This window comes from Melanaphis sacchari, unplaced genomic scaffold (genome assembly GCF_002803265.2).
Source record: "Melanaphis sacchari strain LSU unplaced genomic scaffold, SCAv2.0 Contig22_pilon_pilon, whole genome shotgun sequence".
NCBI lineage: Eukaryota > Metazoa > Arthropoda > Insecta > Hemiptera > Aphididae > Melanaphis > Melanaphis sacchari.
In genome coordinates, this window is record NW_020271107.1 from 1395097 (window position 1) to 1412540 (window position 17444).

The 17444-nt window shown below is 24.3% G+C and overlaps 2 protein-coding genes and 1 long non-coding RNA gene across 4 annotated transcripts; 2 read left to right on the plus strand and 1 right to left on the minus strand.

Moving 5' to 3' along the window:
• Positions 1 to 1066: 1066 nt before the first annotated feature.
• On the plus strand, positions 1067 to 13433 carry LOC112594483 (matrix metalloproteinase-17-like). Of its 2 annotated transcripts, none has more exons than XM_025339286.1 (11): positions 1067 to 1274; positions 1351 to 1497; positions 4026 to 4138; positions 5901 to 6062; positions 6221 to 6345; positions 6416 to 6571; positions 8916 to 9178; positions 10859 to 11012; positions 11706 to 11847; positions 12396 to 12466; positions 13263 to 13433. In XM_025339286.1, the coding sequence occupies exons 1-11, from the start codon at positions 1146 to 1148 to the stop codon at positions 13373 to 13375; spliced, it is 1575 nt and encodes a 524-aa protein (XP_025195071.1). In that variant the 5' UTR covers positions 1067 to 1145; the 3' UTR covers positions 13376 to 13433. The 2 variants fall into 2 exon arrangements, with proteins under 2 accessions (XP_025195071.1, XP_025195070.1); XM_025339285.1 differs by having other exon boundaries at positions 1068 to 1274; positions 12345 to 12466.
• A 1504-nt stretch (positions 13434 to 14937) lies between these two features.
• On the minus strand, positions 14938 to 15448 carry LOC112594444 (essential MCU regulator, mitochondrial). The gene has a single exon (XM_025339226.1). It carries the CDS (start codon positions 15357 to 15359, stop codon positions 15108 to 15110), a length of 252 nt encoding a protein of 83 aa, XP_025195011.1. The 5' UTR covers positions 15360 to 15448; the 3' UTR covers positions 14938 to 15107.
• Positions 15449 to 15607: 159 nt separating this feature from the next.
• On the plus strand, positions 15608 to 16719 carry LOC112594440. Its single transcript, XR_003114652.1, has 3 exons — positions 15608 to 15896; positions 15983 to 16097; positions 16340 to 16719. It is a non-coding gene; the product is annotated as an uncharacterized LOC112594440 (long non-coding RNA).
• The last annotated feature ends 725 nt before the right edge of the window (positions 16720 to 17444 follow it).

Here is a 17444-nt window from a genome sequence, read left to right on the forward strand (position 1 = left end):
AGAATTAAACATTTGATCACTTTAATTCTTTCATAATTTTTTTCTGAAAAATACCTCTTTGATAATTCAATTCCCTTTAACTTGAGGATAAAAACTTTAAAGACATTATTGTTTTATTTCAAGTATATATATATTTTTTTATTATTTTTCATCATGTGAAAATAAGTATTGTTAAATAGAATCAATTTTATTTTTAATATTGGAATGAATTTATCTCTATCATCAAACTTAAAAGCAAGAATTGTTATCAGTATTTATACATAGATTATTTTTACTTTATTTTATATTTTAAATAAGAAGTGCATTTTAAAATATAATTTTAATACTTTAACTAGCACATTTAAAAAATTAAAATATTATAAAAAGTTATATAGGTAATAACATAAATAATAAAGGATTTCCCTTTCAGTTTTATACTACGACCTACGTGCAGTCTTGACTTATGAGGATCAGCTCTCAAAAAGTTTTTTTTTTAACGCTGTTTTATAAGTATATATTAGATAGCAAAATCACAATATTTTTTTCCTTTAAAAAAAAAAAAATTCTAAGAACAAAACTGTTCTTTTATACATACTTATTAATATGTATGTGTGTGTGTGTATGTACATAAATATTAAAATAGATTTTAAAACAACATTTACAAATATATAAGCTCTGTAGAAGGGTGTGTCGTGTGTGAGACATTTTAATATAGATTAAAAATAAAAATAATGTTGGTCCATATTATGAGTTAAATGACAGGTAAGCGTATGAATAAAATATCTAATTAATTATCCTAAATTTCTGAGTCAGTATAAATAAAAATTGAGTAGAATATACTCTTTTATATAGGTAATCTATTTTAATTACATTTATTGTTATCAATATTTTCATTTAATTAATGATTTATCAAAACGTAAACTTATCGGTTTGACCCCGAGATATATTATGTTATACATTAATTTTAATATAGATATAATATACTAACCTATAAACTAGATATTTACGTTTTAATAATATTTTTTGTCAGAAACTTGTTTATGACTTTAACTGACAATCAAATAATAAAAATCCAACTATTTTTTCTTATACATTTATGTATTTTATTTTTATGTAGTTAAGCTGTTTCTTTATAGTTTGCAATAAGTTTATATTTTTAACTAATAATGAATTATAAACTACTATGTATAAACATTTGGACCATTTGGTGGTTTACCATAACTATTACTTGTTCACCTTTATTACAAAATCAAGAATCCATAGAGAACCAAAAAGTGCATCTAAATCAAGATATGGTAAATTATAAAACCTACTTACATAAAAAAAAAAAATTGTTACTATTTATATTTTTTACTTCATATAAATATATAGATTAAATTTATGCAAAAATTTGGATATATGGATCAAGATGGTCCCCAAGCTTTAACTGCTAAAGATGAATTGATGACTGCTTTGAAATTAGTACAAAAGTTTGGTGGATTAAAACAGACAGGAGTACTTGATAATGATACATTAAAGGCTTGTATTTAAGTATATTTATATTTTTACTCTGAATTAGGTACATAAAATGTTTACATATTTACTATTTTTTAAATGTTAAAACTTTTTGCTTGTTTTTTGAAGTGATAATATTTTATATTATAGCCCATTCTTAATACGTTTTAATTTATTATTGTTAAATTGCTTAAAAAAGTGTAATACATAGTATCAAAAAAAAAATTTATATATTTAATGATGGTATCTATATTAAGTATTTACATTTCTGAAACTAATAACAGTAATAACTCAACTCGTAAGTACCTTCATTTAAAAATAAAAATAATTTACTTTAAGCATTCGCGGATATTATTTTAGGTGTTAAGCAACATATTGATAGAATAGGGAAAGAAAATTTTAAAATTACCATTAACCGCACTCATATAATAATTTATTGAGAATTTATGTGGCAAGGGCGGGAAGTGAGCCATTTTAGTCGCAGACAATAAACTTGAGACTGAAATAATTGTTTCCCGTACAATACAAGCAGCACCGGATCTAGGGGTGGCAATTCGGGGCGCATGTCATAAAGGGGTGCAAATTTTTAATTATATAAAAAGGCGCCAATTGCAATTTCATAGTTTGCCCCGGGTTAAAAAATGTTAGAACCAGCACTGCGTACGAGAAACACATACAACATAAATTTATATATTATGTTTATTTATAATTCATAGTAAATTGTTGCTGTTAATAGTATTTACATACATTCGTAAGACTGTTTCATACAAAACAGCATGATAGTCACCTGGCGTCCTGGTTACATACCTACCACCTAATAATCGATTATATAATTTTATGTTCATTAAGTAATCATTTTATATTAATCTGACAACTCTAATATAATATATAATAGTGATCTCTTAATCGCTAAGTAATTTAATTTTACACCTTTCTGCTTACTGCGTAGTGGTATTTCTTTTTTACCTCCGGTCGATCGATAAAAAAGTTTACTTCCTAAAAATTGATATTTTCCATTGCTTCGACTAGCATAAAAAATTAAATAAACGTCGGTTCAATCATTACAACAATGTATCAAGTACTGAGTACTTTACACATGGAAAATTGTCGGATGTATTGTTTTAGTATACATAACGTATTAAATTAATTACGAACACGCTAGACATTATATTATATAATACGTATAATAGTTATTTTTATATTTTTTTAATCACTATAGTCTATAGAATAACTCTTAACTCCCATAAACATGAGTAGCTAGGGTAGTTGTAATTAATATCTAGTACCTAATCTTAAACATAATTTTGATAAAAACATATCATCTAATTTCATAAATCTTATAATATTTTGTTTTCCCAATGACCACTTTGTGAAAAATATTGATTAAGTCGTGATTAAATACTGCACTACACATTGCTTAGGTGATTCTCAAAATTTTACAATATAATTAGAAAGATGGAAGCTAATACATTCATTAATCATTGAGTTATTGACTACCAACTAGTAACAGGCACACAGACACACAGTACATAGTGGTTATTCTTTGAAAATTAGGTATTTTATTTTTATAGATAACAGATTTACCATGTAAAACTCATTTTACTATCCCAAATTCCATAGAATATAATATACTTTATAGATTGTATAGCCATCTTGTTACCTTGTTATGTAGTTTAAGTCTTTGATATTCATTATTTAGTTAAAAAACACCCCTCACCAATTTTTTTTCAACTTAGTCATGTAAAATTTTATAATTTGTTAATTTATTTGAAATTTGTTTGCTAATAAAAATATTACGGTATTTATATTTTATAGTATTTACTATTTTATTATTATATATATATCTTAAATAGCTAGACACCTGTATCATCTTACATTCATTCTGTATTATCACGAAGTCCCACCAATCACCATACAGGTAAAAGTAGCTATATATATTTTTTTATTTATTCAATTTTATTTGTTTCAATATTATATTTCATGTTTTTACATTAAGATTAATTTTAAAATATACAAAATTTAAAATAGTAAATCATGTTAATAAATAGTTTTTTTTTTTTTTTGTTATTATTTAATTATTTAAAAGAGCTTTGAGTGCAGCTATTCTTAGTATTCATGTATATTTACTAAATTTGTATGCCTAAGCATTCTCGTTTTATTGGCTTATTGCTTATTCCATTTCATCGGAAAAGTAAAATATATTATTAGCATTTCGTTTCAATATAGGTAGGTACGTTAAATTGCACACGGTGTCTTGTCTAACATAATTTTTATTTAAATTCTCTCATATTCTCCCGTTTTGTATTAATATTTCACTACTACACCGTATCGGGGATAGTCAACGTTTAAATATTTCTTCTTACTACCCATGACATTTTTATCTGATAAGTGCAGCCCGTGCAGGTGTATTTATGATTGCCACAAATTTAAACATTGGTTGTTGGTGGGTCGTTATATTTTATTATTAATTTATAATTGTTATGCTTAAAATCAAAATTTTATTGATTACTGAGTAGATATAATAAATTAAGTACCTAATTAAAATGTTTTAGTTAGTGAAGTCAAAACGTTGTGGTGTACCTGACATATTAAAACAAAAGATTACCAAAAATAAAAGATTTGTTACTCCTTCAAATGGTTGGAATAAACGAGCTCTTACTTATTTGTAAGTATTCTATTACAAAAAGTAAAGATGTATCTATTTATTGCCGAAGGGTTGTGATGGAAACCACGATAAACTTTCTTGAAATTAGAGTTTATTTTACTATTATTTTTATTTGGAGTTTACTTCCCAATTATTTTTATATAATAAATTTGGTAATCACAGAATAAAAAATTACGAAAAAAACCCCCGTGTCTAAAAAAAAATCTTCAAAATAAAATATTATATTTGCTAAATATTATACAAAACAAGCATTAGATGACGTTAAATAAAATAATAAAAATATTACTGAACTTGGATAAATGAGGATGATGATAGAAAAAAGATTAAATGTAGGTACTTTGTACCATATTTATTAGTGGTAAAATAAATTTTTTTTGAGTTTCTCATTGGGGATATATTTTTATTTTACAATTCTATAACTAATAATATTATATATTTTATTAGGTACACAATAATTTACATATATCCTAAACTATTTATATTATTCTTATTCAATTGAGTCTTATGATTAAGGGTTTTCTTGGATCCAAACTTATGTAGATAAACCTCTTAAGTAAAATATATACACCACTTTTTATAGTTCATACCCGTATTACTTGCTTAGTTGCTAATGCTTATAAGTTATAATATAACCTAATATATTTTATTTAAATTTATTACTCCAAAGTCCATACGACCATATCTTACACTAGGTTTAATGATTGTAGTCTGTGGTATTATTTGTTTTTTATTCGACCACATACTAAATTTGTAGAATACCCTCTTGTGCTGTTATAAAATCTGTGTTTAAATATTAGTTAATAAACTATAAATTTTGCGATAAATGAGCATTTTTTAATTGTAATATTTTACATACCTATCTACTTATAAAATTATAACTTCCATACAAAATGTAAGTTTTATAAAAAAACCAACGTACAAACACAGATTATGTTCTAAATTTTAAGTTTAATATAATAACTAATTAATCATCAATTCATTCTAATATCTAACATTTTAAACGGAAGATTTATTCGATTAAATGCAAATTTGCTATGTTGCTCACTTATGCGTGTGAGTCAGGGACAGAAAACAAATAATGTGATGTTATTCTTGTAAGTATAAAAAAATAGAAAATATACGGTGTCTCTATTGGAATTGGGTTTCTTTACTATTTACTATAACAACCGTTTTACCGTTATTGAAATTATGGGCCACGTAGTGTCTTTGCAGTTTGCAGAGTATTCACGTGACTACGAGCGTTACATAATTTTAAAAATAATATAACTACATAGTGGTGGATTTAGGGAGGAGAGAGTGCTTGGGAGCTGAAGCACCCACCATTCCGTGTATTTTTATTAAAAATTACTAATAATTCGCCGAGGGCCAAATTTTTGGTACGGGCTACCAGAACGCGCGCTCCGCACCGTGGAGTAGCAAACACCGGTCGGCGACCACGCATAAATTGCACATAATAAGTAATTTAGGACTATTTTTATTAACAAAATAGCACCCACCATAAAAAAAATCCTAGAGACGCCACTGTATCTACATATAGGTATTATACATAATTAGATTATTATACATCTACCACTATTTTAAGTTTATTTTCATAATTTTATTAAAATTTATAACTTTATAAGTATTAAGTTTTGGAAAAAAAAATAAATATTTGAGGACTTTGTTTGATTTAATTCTTTTATAATATCGATGTAGGTAGCAAGTTTTATCAATATTGTGTATTATATTTTATTAATCTATGAATATTTTATATTTAAACTAGCATTTCTAATTTTACCCCAAAATTATCACGTGATGGTATAAGAAATGCAATTCAAAGTGCATTTTCAAAGTGGAGTCGGTATAGTCGAATTATTTTTACAGAAGTATATAATGGTAATGCAGATATTTTAATTTCATTTGGTGTTTCCAATCACGGAGATCAGTAAGTGCGAAGTAGTCATGTAGATAATAGGTATACCTATATTTATTAAGTAAACTATATAGATTATAATTAACTATCAATATATATTATTAAGTAGAAATAAATGGATAATTATATATAGTTAGTTTTCAAAAATTTACAATTTAATAATTTGATAGGTTTCCATTTGATGGTCCTGGTAATGTCCTTGCGCATGCTTTTTATCCAACAGAACTAGGAGTTTTAGGCGGGGATATACATTTTGACGATAGCGAAGACTGGACATTAGATAATTCTAATTATGGTATATGTAATATTTTGTTATGGTAATTTATATCTTATACAGTCATATGGATGTGTTTATTATACTTTAGGTGTTGATTTCTATTCTGTGGCTATTCATGAAATGGGGCATAGTTTAGGATTGGGACATTCATCAGAGCCTAATTCTATTATGAATCCCTATTACACAGGTCCACAACCTCAAGATATCGGATATGACGATATATTAGGAATGCATTCATTATATAGTAAGACTATTGAAAAATAATAGTATATCAATTTATTTTTGACTATACATCTATAACTATTAAGTAATATGTAAAAGCAAAATAAAACAAAATATCCTATGTCATGCTACTATACTATTATACATCATGTGTATAGTTTAGACCGTTTAGGGATTACAGGTGTCTTACACAATTTGAATTCACTAAAAAAATAGAAATATTTATGGTTATTGTTTCAATAAAACTTAATTTTTTGGAAATTATTGAAAAAAGTAATAATTATTATTATTTAGGCTTTTCATAATATATTTATTAGTCTTTGATAAAAATATTTTAATATGATCAGTGTTAGTCTTATACTATATAAAATATAATAATACATTTGACTGGTCTAGATTTATTTTAATTTTTATAGTGGATAAATTATAGAAATGTTAATACAATAATCTTCCGAAGATATTGCCTCGATACCATAAAATTTCGTCGTCAAGACTTGACAACTTATACTTAGTATAGAAGACATAAATACCTAACCACTAATATACCTTAAATTATTTATCTTATTTTGTAAGTATAAAAAAATAAAATTAAAGAAAATTACAATAACAAATATATTAAGTTTTAGAAAAACATTTATATATATTTAAATTTCAACTTATTTTAACTTAATGTATTTTGTATTAATCAAATCTTTCTATACGAAAATAATTAATAGGTACTATATTTCCTTAAAATGAAAAAAATACTGTTCAGCTGTATTTCCCGATGATGCTAAATCATTCGATTCGATCTTGCATAATGGCTTATTATATAAATTTAAAAAATATTCCTCGCTCATAATCTTATAAAAATGTCTTTCAAGACAAGGATGATTCTATGTTCTCCAACAATAACAGTATACTTGCCAGCGTACCATAATAGGAAGTAACATTGTTCTTTTTTTTGTACATCATCTTTACAGATGAAAAACCTGTCACTGAAAATATTCTCATCAAAACGTACACCGATGATATTGCCATGCTATAGCTACCTCCAATTCCTTTATCTGCAGTTACTTTCCTTAAAATAATTTCAACGTGCTATCTCATTGGTGCAATCCCTGGATAATGATTAGTGGATAATAAAATAAAATAAACTAAAATCTATTCACATTACATTTTTCCTTAGGCCTTAGACCTAAGGACTAACCTGCAATTACATTTAACAATTCCGTTATCTCCCATTTAAGGAAGTAAAATACCTTGGTCTGTTACTTGATAAAAGTCTCACATGAAGACCTCATTTTCAAAGTAAAAAGAAACAACTTGACATCCGTCTACAGTCTACACCTTAAATAATATTCATTAATTCCAACAAAAATCTCTCAAATAATTTATTTTTGTACAAAATTTTCCTCCAACCAATATGGATGTAAGGCATTGTTCCTTGAGACACTGTATAAAATCCTCAAATCTCAGGGTAATACTTGCTTTCCAATCCATTTGTCTCCGTATATTCATCAAAGTGTCACAGTATATCACAAATGTCTTTCTACATGTAGACATTAAAGTTTCCACAATCAAAGAGAGTGCAACAATTTTTTATTGAGAACTTAATTTCAACATGAAATTCAAATCATTTCATATCTTAACTGCACTTAAAATTGCTTTTATTCAATCCAGGTAGTTTTACTGTGAACTTCCTCCACTTCTCCATCTGTCATCATCAATCGCCCTCTCAAATTTACTCTAAGTACAAATAGAGTAGATTGTAAATATTTAATAAATTAATAAAAATATTTTATTATTCAATAATTTTATTTTTGTGTTTTAAAACAATTAAATTTTCTCAAAATGTGTAATTTTGTATATTATACTCTTCGAAAATTATGTATCAGCCAATTAAAGATCATCCAGCTAATATATTTATTTTGTTATCTACAGCTTGAATACTGTGTGCGTCATGAAAATACAAAAATATTCTGTAACTTAATTTTGACTAAAAGAACTTGTATATATGACAAATTTTGGTTTCAAGGGTGTCAAGGTATCAATTTGACATACCTACTTAAATTTTTAATAACTAATAAGTTAAAATTGTTTTTAAAAATACATATTTTATAATATCATATTAGGTAATTAATTTAGTGCATATTTATTTCAGTTCTATGTTGAATATTGTAATGTGTCCTCCGTTAATTTCTCTTTTCATCAATATTCAATATTATTTCCCACTAGTTTGTAAAAATAAAACTTCACTGTACCTACGCTGATGATGTAAAGTTTTTTTTCAAATTAGAATTTTTTAATAGAGGTTTCAATTAGACTAATGTAAAATTTTATACATGTTTAGTAATAAATAAAAGTATAATAATATTAAATTTTAGTTTCTAGAACTCTGCCCGGAGATCATGTGCATTTTGTAGAAAGTACTATCCAACCACAGCCTAGTATACCTAATAAACCACATGTTCATTGGTCTTCATTTAGCCATGAATCGTGTACAGATGATAATGTTGTAACACCAGAGTCAGTAACTACTTATAAGCCTGAAATCTCCACTCAAAAAAATGATAAAATAGATGAATGCCTAGGCAATTTTGATGCTATTTCATGTATTCGTGGAGAAATTTTCGTGTTCAAAAACAGCGTAAGTTTACATAGCCTTTAATTTAATAATAATTGATTATACAAAATGAAATTGTAAATAATATATAGATATATTATATTACATATACATTTACTTAATCTATTAATTATTATTTATGCATAAACCATAATTAACTCTTATTAATTGATCTGTATTATTATATATTTGTAATTAATTAATGCACTTGGATTTTGGAATAAATAAGAAAAATAGTCTAGATTATAAAATATATAAACCTATTAATTATTATAAGTTATAACAGTTAAATAAAACATTCATAGTTTTAAAATGTGATTAACCAAAAACATACCTATTACACATTTTCATAAACTAAAATGAACAATAAAAAAGAATTTTATTATATTTACAATCTACTAGGTATATTACATATTATTGTTATTAACTTTTATGTAAATACTAATGCAATATAGATAATTTTGAGAATAGGTACACAAAAGCTTATTAGTGAGTACTGATTAGTATTTTATAATTTGAACATTTAATTCTGTAAATATTAATAATATACATTATATTCTATGATGAATAAACTTTCAAGTCTGTTTGATTAATATTTTAAATTCTGAGAGGAGTGAAATTAATTTTAAGTTGTTAAAAAAAAAAAAAATATACGTCTGAAACAACTATTTTTCTAGAAAAAAAAGCTTTGAACATTTTTTGAACAAGATTTTGGATTGAACATTGGCTCTAGTTTAACTTTGATAGATCAGAATAAATTTAGAATTTTTTTAGTACTTTTAAAATAATAAAAAACAATAAAAGTGGTTTTTTACCGGCAATAATTAAAAAAAGTATTAAAACATTTATATTTTCGATTTATAGAGTATTAACTGGATCAAACTTGCCATCAGAAACCTTTCTAGAAGTTGATGATCAGAGTATTTATTTTCTATTATAAAAAACTTATACAAACAATTGTTACTTTCTATATATTTTTAATATTTTTAATTTCAACAACCTAAGCTGCTTCACTAAAAATACTAACATTAAAAATATTTGAAAAAACTAAAAGTATCAATAAATAGCACAAATATATTTTAAAAAATATAGTATAATATCAATATCAATATCATTATTATTAACATTAAAACTTTTTTTTTAGTTTATTATAATAGAAATAATAGAAGTTATTAAAAAAAGTTTAATATCATAATTTTTCGTATCGTAATTAAAAAATTGACATCAAACTTTCACTACTTTTAGTATTATATTAATATTTTGTGCAAATTATTTATAGACTAGGTTCTAAAATAATTGACTTTTTCTTTAATTTGTTGTTAAAGTTTAATTCAAAAAACTTGGAAATATTATGAGAGATTTACCTACCATAAATAGTTTTTGAATCAATTAAAAAATATCGTGTTTGTATTTAAAAATTAAGTTGAACACTAAAAAACTGGTTGAAAATTTATAATATAGGTAGTCACTGTCAATATTTTGCTTGTTAGTTGATAGTTTATCTCAGAATAAATCTGTGCTAATTAATAATAATATGTCAATTTTGTGAACTAATAAGTAAATTTTTTAACAATCAGTGAAATCAATTTATAACAAATATTTTTGAAATCTCTATAAACCTATAACTGACAAACATATTTTTATAAACTGTGTGAAAGAGTGATTTATAATTAAAATGTTTACAATAAATGTATTTATAATAAGTTATTATGGAGATTAAACAACCCAGGATCCATACTACCACGTTATCCAGTTCAATTATTGAGGTTTTTTCAAGTATTAGCTGATTCCAATCAAACCATTGTCAAAATTGATGCAGTATATGAAAGGCCAGACTCCAATATTGTGTTATTTCATGGTAGGTAAATATTAAATATTATTCTAACCAAAAAAAAAAACAAACAATATTTTAGTTAGTACTTAGTAATATAGTTATATTATTATTATACTAAAAACCTAATATGTAGGTAGAAAAATACTATTATAATGTATTATTAAATCATAAAAACAAGTATTTAATCAACAATGTTAATTAGTGGCATAGTTATAGGGGAAGATAAGGGGGATAAATTTTCCCCGGAACCATTTTCTTTAGTGTTTAATGCGTTGACTTATATTTGATATAAGATTCTAAAATTACCCAAATGATGTTATAATCACAGATAATATAATATGCAATATAGGGCTTGGTTATAAGCCCCCAATTTATGTTTATCCAATAAATTATGCATCCCCTTAGAACAAAATCATAACCATGCCACTGATGTCAACATTACGTTATTATGATAGTTCAAAACCAATCATAACAATCGGTTATATTGAAACTAATATCTACACATAGTATTACTTAATTAATAATTATATTAATTAACATAGTTCTGGATAAACAAAGAGTTTTATCTTATTTTTATTATTTTTTTTAAATTTAAATTTAAAATAAAGATCTATTCTAATAATAATTATGTATAAGTCTATTTTTGTTTAAAATTGGTTAAACAAAGTTGTATAACATGTTAATTATTATATTTTAATACCTTATTTAATTTTTTAGGTAATAGTTTTTATGTTTTCAATGGAAATCATTTAATAGAAAATAGTCCTAGATCTATCATGGATTACGGGTTTCCACATTTTGTTAATAAAGTTGATGCAGTTATGATACATGGAATACCATCAATTACTTATCTTTTTAGGTATATGATCAAGTAAAAATTATTTATTTAATATAAGCTCATAGCATTAAAATTTAATGTTTTTAATGACATTACCAAACATAAAAAAAATGTATAAACCAAATAATAAGAAAATCGGTTTTAGTTTATCAAAAATGAAATGTATAAGGTTATAAATGTATTTTTCAATATTTTTTTTGTATAAAAAATTAAGCTTAATATTTCATAAAAATTGTATCAACAGAATTCTCAAATGATACCTTGTAACATGTATATACATTCATAAGGTATACATTTCTATAACTAAAAAATATATTAAAATTGGATTTATAATCTAGTATCATTGAAGATTTCGTTTCAAATATTTTAACTAAATTATTAAAAAACATTTTTAAGTTTGAAAACCAATATTAATATTTCTTTATAGCAAGAAAAATTGAATAAAAATAATTGTATGAATAGCATCTTTTACTTTTGAAAATATAATCTTTAAATATTAAACTACAATTATTTTTAAGTGGAGAATACTTTTGGGTGTATGATGATGATCATAAATTGTTATTACAAAGGCATAGATCAATTAAAGAACATTTCAAAGGCGTAAAAACTCCAATAGATGATGTTCTTACATGGAAATTTGGTAAATATAATATATTATTAATTGTATTAGTTATAGATTTTTGATTTCTTTATAGATATAAAGTTGTTTTAATTTTTCAGTATTGGTATTGTTATCAATTATCAGTAGATAGTTGTTTATGTTTTAATATTTGTAATTATAGCAATATATCCTCACAATATATGGCATTAGAAATGTTTATATTATAAAATATTAAATGTAGACAATGTAATAATTTAGAAGGTGAAAAAATTATACTAATAACCAACTAAACAACAATCAAAACCTCTTATGAAATTTAAATAAGACATAATCTGGGATAAAAAAACTCATCTTGTAAATTTTGGTATAAAGAATATGTAATTAACAAAAATTTTGAATACAAAATGAGTGGTTTACATAAACATCTATTACTGTGGCTCTATTAGAGTAAATGATTACATAAAAATTTTCCTTCCGACTTAGTAAATCAACTAACTAATTAACTAAAAAAGTTTTTTCTAAAAAATCTCTTTTATAACTCTTTTTAATTATGTACGCTATGAAAATTGTTATCTTTCTGAATAAAACTGAATAGTGATTAATTTTTAGTAACAATTTCTATTAGACTTTTGTATATATTTGATATACGTTCCAATATAAATATAATTATTTATGAATGAAGACACTATTTAAGCATATTACCATAAATGTCATTTAAAATTATTTTATTTTTTAATTTTAATCATTTATGTATCCTAATTTATCTAACTTATTTTTTAGAGCAGTAAAATTTTTAATGATTAAGCATATAACTTAATGTGGATGATTTTTTTAGGAGATACTTTTTTTTTTACTGGAAATCAATTTTGGAAGTTTAATCATAAATACAATAAGACGGAAGACGGGTACCCAAAAAATGCTGCAGAATTCTTACTTGGATGTAGTTAATAATTATTTTTATTGACATTATAACTTTTTAATTAGTAAATATAAATTAGCTTAAAAGAAAATTGTTTAAAAAATAATTACTGAAATAAGTTAACTACAAATGTATACTTTAATTTATAATTATTTAGTAGATACATAAATAAATAATAACTATTTATATATTATACATATCATAGATAGTATTTGGAACTTAAAATTCTAAAATTATTTATGAAAATATGCCTCAATATTATAGTTGTTAAAAAAGGCTTACATTTTTACACGCCTGTACTTTAAAATGTAAAGAAACAATATGCAAACAAAACTTTGTATTTAATTTCATAAGTTTCAAAAAAAGTTTATAACTTACAATTATTCATACATAACATGTTTGCAACATATTACCACACTTTTTAACTTTTCTTCTGTGTTCTATAGGTTATCTATTTGTTTATTATTCACCCTTTGCTTCCTAAAGTATGGGGTCTACATCTACTGTTATACCTCCATAGACTTTGCTTTCTACCTTTCATTTACTAATAATACCCATTTTCAAGTCATACTTTATTCTATCTATCCATCGCTTCTTTGATATTCCTTTTAATTTTAATTTTTTAATTACTTTAAACTGTTTCTAAATCACCTTTCTTCATGATATGACCTCAGTGGTATATTTACGAGCAGATATTTGGGAGATATATCTCCCTTTTTTGCTTATGTTTAAATATTAGATAACATTTTTTCATTTATCATTTTATTAGTAGGTAATAAAATGCTGGGATGTTTGGCATTAAAAATTTAATTTATATCTTTCCCCTCAATGGAATTCTAAATTCATTACTGCATGACTAAACTATACCAACTTTTCTCCCACTGACATATCTATTCCCACTTAATTAATTTCTTGTTTAACCTTCATTAGACACTCTAGAAATCGATGTTCACATTTTTGTTTTTGCTAAACTTGCTTATTGGATTGCTTTATTAACTACAATCTAATTATTGATTTGTTATTTTCATCAATTGTCTTATAAAGATACAGACCATTTCATGCCTTCTATAATTGGAAAAAAATAATAATATAAACCATTGAGTTAAACCTATACATCCTTCACCTCAAAACAGCTTATCCAATCTTCAATATTTATTATTAGGATTAATGTATAATCATAATATACTCAAGGATATTAAAATTGAATAAAAACTATTCATTGATATTTAAATGATCATATGCAATTGCATATTAATAGAAGCGTATATTTTATCACACACAAAAATTGAGAAATTTATTAGGTTATGTATTACAAAAGATTTATAACTGTTAAGTAAAAATTTAGACACTTAAAACGAGAAACAGTATTTATGTGTACTACTTATTAAACATAATTCTTAATTGTAATAAATAAAAACTATATAAAGTACTTAAGAATTATTTTTTTTTATTTTCATTAAATTAGAATGATAAGTAGATATACTTAGGTATATTAAAATAATAAAACATCAATACTTTTAATACACGATTCATAATATAAATATTTTATTACTGACTAGAAACATTTATTTGAATAGTTATAACTATATTATATTTTTATAATACTATAAATAATTAATAGGGAGAGATTAGATGTAAATACAATTAAATAGTTCAATAACATTAAGGCAAAAGAATATAAGGGCCAAGTAAAAATTTAAATAACAATTAGGTATTACGAGATAAAATTCAAAGTGTAACAATAACAATTATCAAATACTTTTAATCGTCATCGTCGTCATCATCTGATGGAACAAACAATTCATTTTCTTCTAGAAAATTGGCCATATATTTACTTATGGTGGCTCCAATTAATAACCCCGGGACTACCGTGAAAATTATACCCACAAGCCCAAAAGGAATTTTTTGTGGTTCAGGCAATAATGCTCCAGTAGACGATGTGGTGGCTGTACGCACATTATGTGGTCGCATGATTCTTGCCATTTTCAGGAAACTTGATATTTTGGAATTCATTTTTATAGAAATATAATAATAAATACAATTAATAAGTTAAATACTTTAATAATATTTCAACTTAATTAATTACTGACTAGTAGAACATAGAATAATAAAATAAATTTAATAAATTAATATCAAAAACTTTGTTAAGATGATAATTCTAGAATTCCATCAATTTTTAGATAATATTTGATTATAATATTTCTTATAGTTCATAATCATTGAACTCTATATGATAACTGGAATGCTCACCAGTCATAAGACCAATGTAAACATAACCGAGATAGCGTGTTAGAAAAAGACAGCAGATAAGAATGGTGTTGCTATCTTTTTTTATCACACATAGTTATATGAATTGATTACCAATACATTTTAAATTCGTTGTTCGTTTAACGTTTTGACTTTTGTTCTGCCTTCTGCGTTCTCAAAGTTTTAAAAATAATTAAAATAGTGTGTACCTACTGTGCAGTTAAGACTTAAAATGGTGAATTTTTGTAGTGCCTTTAATTGTGCTAGCTCTAGTGATGTTAGAAAAGACTTGTCATTTCACAAGTTAGTATTAAGTTATTATATGGTGTTATTGATTTTACTCATTGATATTTTTAAACAGATTTACATCTATTATTTTAATATTTAAGGTTCCCTCTTAAAGATAAAGAGAGGCTTCAAAAATGGGTGCATGCTGTTCGAAGGAAAGATTTTAAACCTAGTTCCAATACTAACTAGTTCCAACAACTACTAAATATTTTCATTGTATGCTTTTATTTCAACACTACTGCTCATTTATGCACTTATTTATCATAATATAACATTGTTAACTTGTAGTGTATGATTTTATTTTAATATGCTTTATGCTTAATGCTTTAAAATTTAATAAATCTATTTATTTTAAACTATTATATTTTACAATGGTTTCTTATTTAAATGAATATCTTGATAGTTTATTTTAACTGTAATACCTTTTTTATTAATTTATAGTTTTATTGTCATTACAGGAAAAATATCTAGCTGAAGTCAACTCAACATAAGTTACATTAGTTAACTTAACAGATCATATAACTCCAAGGTTATGAATATAGTTAAAGTATCTACAAAGTATCATAGTATCTTTAAATATTTATTTATTTTAGGAAATTTGGCCATGAAGTATAACAAAATGTATTGCAGATTTTGTTTTTCTGGATATTTCCAGTACTAATATTTCCTAAATTATAAATCTACAATATTAAGCTTAAGTTAGGAAAGTAGTAAGTACAATCTAAAGTAAGTAGTAGATATAGCTCCAGGTAAATAGCGTAAGTACACTTTTATTTCAATTATGATTAATATTATAAATACTATGTTTATATTTTAATAAATATTATTTTACTAAAAATGCAGTTGTTATTTCATATGCTTGAGTTATGAACTAAAACCTTCTAACTTTCAATTTACAACTTAATTTATTCCCAACTTAAAATTTCCTATTACTTCCTTTATATGACAAAAAAATGCAGAAGTCTACAAAAAAACATGTTTCAATACTTGTTATATTATTTTAAATTATAATTATAAACTAATAAACTATTTATTTATCATTTAATTATTTATATTTTATTAAATTAATAAAAAATATTTTGTGGAAGTTAAAAAAAATAATGAGGTGCAACTACATTTTAAGAACCAAACTAAAATAATATCGCGGTAAAATATGAAATTAAGACATTAGCGCCATGTGCAAGACAAAGATAGTAACACCATTAGTATGTGCTATCTCATTCTAACATCCTCTTTCGGGCAACACTGCTTGGTGAGCATTCCAGTTATCATATAGAGTTCAATGTTCATAATATACGGTATATATTGATAACACTATCTTTATTTGTGTAGTCTTGTATATTTAATGGTAATTATTCCCTTCAGCTAAATAACAGTGCTACCAAAACTTGGTATAATATTTAAAGGATCACAGCATCTAATTTCTGAAGTTTACATTTTGTCCATTTTGATGACATTGGGTATTTATTGTAACGATTTCTCATCAAAGAATTTAATTATAATTCAATAAGTTTAAATCATAGAAACATTTAATTGGCACTTAATTTATTATTTTCTTAGTTC